The sequence below is a fragment of the Oncorhynchus masou genome, chromosome 20 (assembly GCF_036934945.1).
Source record: "Oncorhynchus masou masou isolate Uvic2021 chromosome 20, UVic_Omas_1.1, whole genome shotgun sequence".
NCBI classification, from domain to species: Eukaryota; Metazoa; Chordata; class Actinopteri; order Salmoniformes; family Salmonidae; genus Oncorhynchus; species Oncorhynchus masou.
In genome coordinates, this window is record NC_088231.1 from 4,644,301 (window position 1) to 4,650,001 (window position 5,701).

At 41.7% G+C, this 5,701-nt stretch overlaps 1 protein-coding gene across 1 annotated transcript in view; it reads left to right on the top strand.

The window, feature by feature from the left end:
• Window positions 1–413: 413 nt before the first annotated feature.
• Window positions 414–5,701, top strand: part of LOC135506453 (uncharacterized) — a 9,258-nt gene continuing 3,970 nt past the window's right edge. Inside the window, exons 1-2 of the mRNA XM_064925837.1 lie at window positions 414–456; window positions 1,361–1,495. Of these exons, the coding sequence (XP_064781909.1) occupies window positions 414–456; window positions 1,361–1,495 (178 nt within the window). The remainder of the gene's footprint in view (window positions 457–1,360; window positions 1,496–5,701) is intronic.

The window sequence follows — 5,701 nt, forward strand, 5'->3', positions numbered from 1 at the left end:
AATTAAACATACAAATATAGGACAAAACAGACATGACGAGATACCACAACACTAAATAAATAGAGATGTTAGACAACCACATAGCATAGTAGCAACACAACATGGTAGCAACACGACATGTTAGCAGCACAAAACATGGTACAAACATTATTGAGCACAGACAACAGCACAAAGGGCAAGAAGGTAGAGACAACAATACATCACAAGAAGCAGAAGAGAATCTAGCCGCTCGAGAGCACCCTTTCCTGCCCTTATCTATAAGTTACGTATCCTAATGTCCCATAGATGTCCCATTGATCACTACAGAATTAGGTAAATCTGCATGAAATAAATTTCCGCCCCATGTATGTAATCAATCAAATTGTGTTCGTCACATACACATGGTAAGCAGATGTTATTGCGAGTGTAGCAAAATGCTTGTGCTTCTAGATTCGACAGTGCAGCAGTATCTAACAGGTAATATCTAAAGTAATTAAACTAGTGTTCCATTTATTAAAGTGGGTATACAGTGCCACTGACACGGCCCGCAACCAAAACCTGCAGACTCTCCTTCACTGCAGCCGACGTGAGTAAAACATTTGAACGTGTTAACCCTCGCAAGGCTGCAGGCCCAGACGGCATCCCCAGCTGCGTCCTCAGAGCATGCGCAGACCAGCTGCCTGGTGTGTTTACGGACATATTCAATCAATCCTTATCCCAGTCTGCTGTCCCCTCATGCTTCAAGAGGGCCACCATTGTTCCTGTACCCAAGAAAGCTAAGGTAACTGAGCTAAATGACTACTGCCCCGTAGCACTCACTTTCGTCATCATGAAGTGCTTTGAGAGACTAGTCAAGGACCATTTCACCTCCATCCTACCTGACACCCTAGACTCACTCCAATTTGCTTACCGCCCCAATAGGTCCACAGACGACGCAATCGCAACACTGCACACTGCCCTAACTCATCTGGACAAGAGGAATACCTACGTGAGAATGCTGTTCATCGACGACAGCTCAGCATTTAACACCATAGTACCCTTCAAACTTGTCATCAAGCTCGAGACCCTGGGTCTCGACCCTGCCCTGTGCAACTGGGTACTGGAGTTCCTGACAGGCCGCCCCCAGGTGGTGAGAGTAGGTAACATCTCCACCCGGCTGAACACTGGGGCTCCACAAGGGTGCATTCTGAGCCCTCTCCTGTACTCCCTGTTCACCCAATGACTGCGTGGCCATGCACGCCTCCAACTCAATCATCAAGTTTCTGTCCCAGCTTTGATGCACCTGTACTGACCTCACCTTATGGATGGAAGCAGGGTGAACAGGCAGTGGCTCTGTTGGTTATTGTCCTTGATGATCTTTTTTGCCTCCCTGTGACATCAGGTGTCCTGGAGGGCAGGTCGTTTGCCCCCGGTGATTCGTTGTGCAGACCGCACCACCCTCTGGAAAGCCCTGCGATTGTGGACGGTGCAATTGCCGTAGCAGGCGGTGATACAGCCCAACAGGATGCTCTCAATTGTGAACCTGTAAAAGTTAGTGAGGGTTTTCGGTGACCAGCCAAATTCTTTCAGCCTCCTGAGGTTGAAAAGGTACTTTTGTGCCTTCAGGTTGTACATTTTGTATAATTTGTGTACATGCAGGGCTCTTGCAAAATAGGTTTTGGATAGGTTTTGATTTCAATGGGATTTCCCATGAAGATACACAAAAATAAAGTAATAAAGGATTGTGATTTTTTTTTTTTTTACAATGATGCCATTTCAGTGATTGTGCCATTAACAGCAGAAGAAGAATCTGCTGAGAGTCTTTATTTCTATGTGAACTTAATTTCAGTGTCTACACTTAAAAAAAATGTGCTGTCTAGAAGAACCGTTTTCGGTTTCAGGTAACCCTTTTGGGTTCCAAGTGGAACCCTTACCCCAGGAGGTTCTACATGGAACACAAAATGGTTCTTCTATGAGTGTGCGCAAACATATTCATAGAACTGCCAGTCCTGTCATTTCCTTCCAATCCGTCAATATCACATCAGGCCTTTACAGTTTCTCGGTTGCTAAGACACTTTTTTAATGACAATTATCTCCATCATAACCTAATGAGCAAAACAGTATCCTTGCAAAACTGTAAAGGCATTCTCACCAAATACTAAGCAATTTTTTTGCAAAACAGTAAACACATCTCAACAACAGGCAAAATTCAGTTGAGTAAATCAGGTCAAACAAAATTAAAACATTTGGTCACAGCTGATACAAATGACTCCAATTAATGTGAACCTCGTCTACACGCGTGCAAAACAGTTTTGCACAATTGTTCAATCAGCAATCAGTCCTTATTCATGCGTTAAAGAGGTCACTCACCTCTGAATTGCTGTTTGCAAGAATGGACCGAGGAGAGGTATAAGGATACAAGGATATTTCTTCTCTGCATTGCAAGGGAAAACAACCCGGGTGCTGTTGATAACATGTGGCCTGATCGACAAGAACGAATGGAGATGAATGTGGTATACTGTATTTATGTTGTTGAATTTCTTTGTTTTTGCAGCGATTTGTTAGCTTGGTGTATTTTATTTTGATTCTCTGTATATACTGTACAGCATCATTAAATTTGTGAAGGACAACATGGAAAAAGGTCAAATAAAATATTTTGAGTCTGGATATTCATGCTCTTGAGTGACATTCTTTCTGCATTGGTCATTTTTGGTCAAATTATTTCAGGAAAAAAGAATACAGGCCATGCTGTTGTATGTTTAGTTGTCTTTTATGGTGCATACTATAATTATAGTATCAACAAATGTCATAGAAATATAAAAGAGGGTTAACCATGTAAGGGTATATTGAAGGTTGTAGTTCGCATTTATTGCGCCATTGTGTGACGAGTGAGTGAACTTTTCATTAGATAAGTAATATGTTTTGAGGGTGAGGATTTTAATGAATAGTTCATGTTGAGTCTTAATCAGTAGTGACCAGTCATTCGGGAGCCCCATATTTTTTTGCAAAAAAATAAATAGATATATACAGGGTTTTTTTTGGTGGGGGGGGTTGCCTTCTTTGCATATTATTTTTGTATTAATACGTGTCACATCAGTTTGCAAACAGTGTAAAAAATGTATATTGAGTTAATAAAGTTACGTACAAATAGGAATCTCCAAAATGCATGTGTTTCAGCCAAGCTCAGTGCTTTCTTTGATGGGGCAGGCCAGCAGAAAATAGGAGCTTTTGACCATGATTGGCTCAGAATTGCACCATGATTGGCTCAGTGTTCTGTCACTCATGGGGACACTACGTCACCCACCTTTAAGAGTAGACATCAAGAATGTGAGCCATTTGGGTCCTGCCATAGACTTAGATTACAAATCCCCTTCCAGAAGGCTCAAGGTCATTGGTCACAGATAAAATGACGTCAAATCAAGTTATCTACAGTGGCTTGGATTGGACTGATCATGTCAACATCTTACTTTCAAAATCTTAGCTAGCAGTTATAAACAAATCATGTAGACAATCTGTCAAATCCTATTTAATTCTTGTCATATGAAGAGAAATAATGAAGATAAATTATAGGTAAAACATATCTGTGCTCATCGGCTATTGGACAAAGATTACACAAGTTGGAAATCCCAAATTCAACAATGTGTCCCGCCCTGATCTGGTTCACCTGTTTTTGTGATTGTCTCCACCCACCTCAAGGTGTCACCCGTTTTCCCCATTTAGTCCCAGAGTATTTATTCCGATGTTTCCTGTTTGTCTGTTGCCAGTTTGTCTTGTCAACCAGCCTGTTTTTCCTTTGCGCCTGGGTTTTTTTTCCCTCCCTAATCGCTGTAACGGCTGTTGGTGGAAGTAGGTGAGGACCAAGGTGCAGTGTGGTAAGAGTTCATCATTTTAATGGTGAAACTGAACACAATCAAACAAAAGAACAACCGAAACAGCTCCGTTAGGTGCAACACACACTAAACAGAATAACTACCCACAAACACAGGTGGGAACAGGCTACTTAAGTATGGTTCTCAATCAGAGACAACGATTGACAGCTGCCTCTGATTGGGAACCAGGCCAAACACAGAAATACAAAACAAGAATGAAAAACATAGAATGCCCACCCCAACTCACGCCCTGACCAAACCAAAATAGAGACATAAAACAGGAACTAAGGTCAGGACGTGACAATCGCTCTTTTGCTAGTCCTCCCATTTTTGACCGTTGACTCTGAGCCTGCCTGCCACTCTGTACCTCGTTATGATATTTTGCCTGCCTGTGACCATTCTCTGGCCTGCCCCTTGGATTATAGTAAATATCAGACTCGAACCATCTGCCTCCCTTGTATGCATCGGTTTCACCCTGTGCCCTTATACAATGAGTTGTTTGAAAGGAATCAGTGGTGCAGTGCAAAGCAACCAATAACATTAGCCTGCTATTCAATGGAGTGGCTGATAATTTCTTTTCTTCCTGAGTTCCCACCATAAATCCAGAGAATGCCAGACTGATGAAACCACTGTGCCACATTCATGTTTCAGTGAGCACATCACAAGCCAAGGAGTCCAAAAATGTCTTGTATGCTGCTGCATAAATTGTAATAGGCAAGGAGATGGCTACAGTATACATAAAGTAATACTAAGTGTAGTAAGGTGTTAGTAGCCCATGTGCTTCACCCTAATAATTTGGTTTATTTTCACCTCTCCATTTTGCTTAAGGTTACTGTTCTGACCTGGTGGTGCTGCACATGTAGCCTGTAACCTGTTTTTGAGATGTCAATCTAATATTGCAGGATGTTTCATTGTCTTTATGCCCCTTTATTTGTCCCACAGTTCTTACTTGGTGTACAGGGTAAATACTGTAAGAGCAGCCAATTGTTAGGAATTGTTGCTGTATATTTCAAAAGTGCTGAACAGTTATATTAACTATGTCCATCGCTCGTTCTTTGTCTATTGAAATTATGGAATGCCTCTTATCCGTTATCGTTCCCTTATGTCATAGTTTGTGCATCTCAATTGTCAATAGAAAACACATTTGTTTAGGGAAGTTAGCCAAACCAGCTGTTTTTTAAAAAGGCAGTAAAGCAGGCTGAATTGTTTCGCTGATAGCCAGGTGTAGCAATGGTAAGGATTCAATCCATGGTGCTGTAAAGAGAGCTCTGCTGATGGGACAGCTTTTTGTAGGCCCTAATAGTTTGTGTGCCCCACTTATTGCCATTTATAGTGCATAATGTATTGTGTACATTAGGGTCTTTGCTGTCATGCATTAAAAAAAATTGCCCCACCAAGATTTACATGCTAAGACTGCCGCTGGTCTTAATGCTTTATTGCAAATTACGTTTCGGCCAGCGTTGTCATGTCTACTCCTGCGCTGGCATCACTGGAATACTAACCACCGGTCCTGGCAACTCATTACGCACACCTGCGCCTCATTAGGCACACCTGGGACTTCATAACCTCCCTGACTACTTCCCCCGTATATAGCATTCTGTCATCACTCAACAGGCAATATTGTTTATGTTTCCATATTTTTAAGCTTCTCTTTTGTATTGTTCCATGTGCTTTGTTAAACTAACTGCATTTGCTTCCGGACTCCCTGTGTCTACGTTACAAACGTGTTTCAGCTTGGGGCTGCATGTATGTTTTTTTTTTTAGGAAAAGTGACTTTTGTTTGGACATTCTCAAGCAATCGAGAAACTAAGTTGCTACAGTATGTTAGAGAACTATGATATTTAAGTCAATGCATTGATATTGCGTCTCTCTCT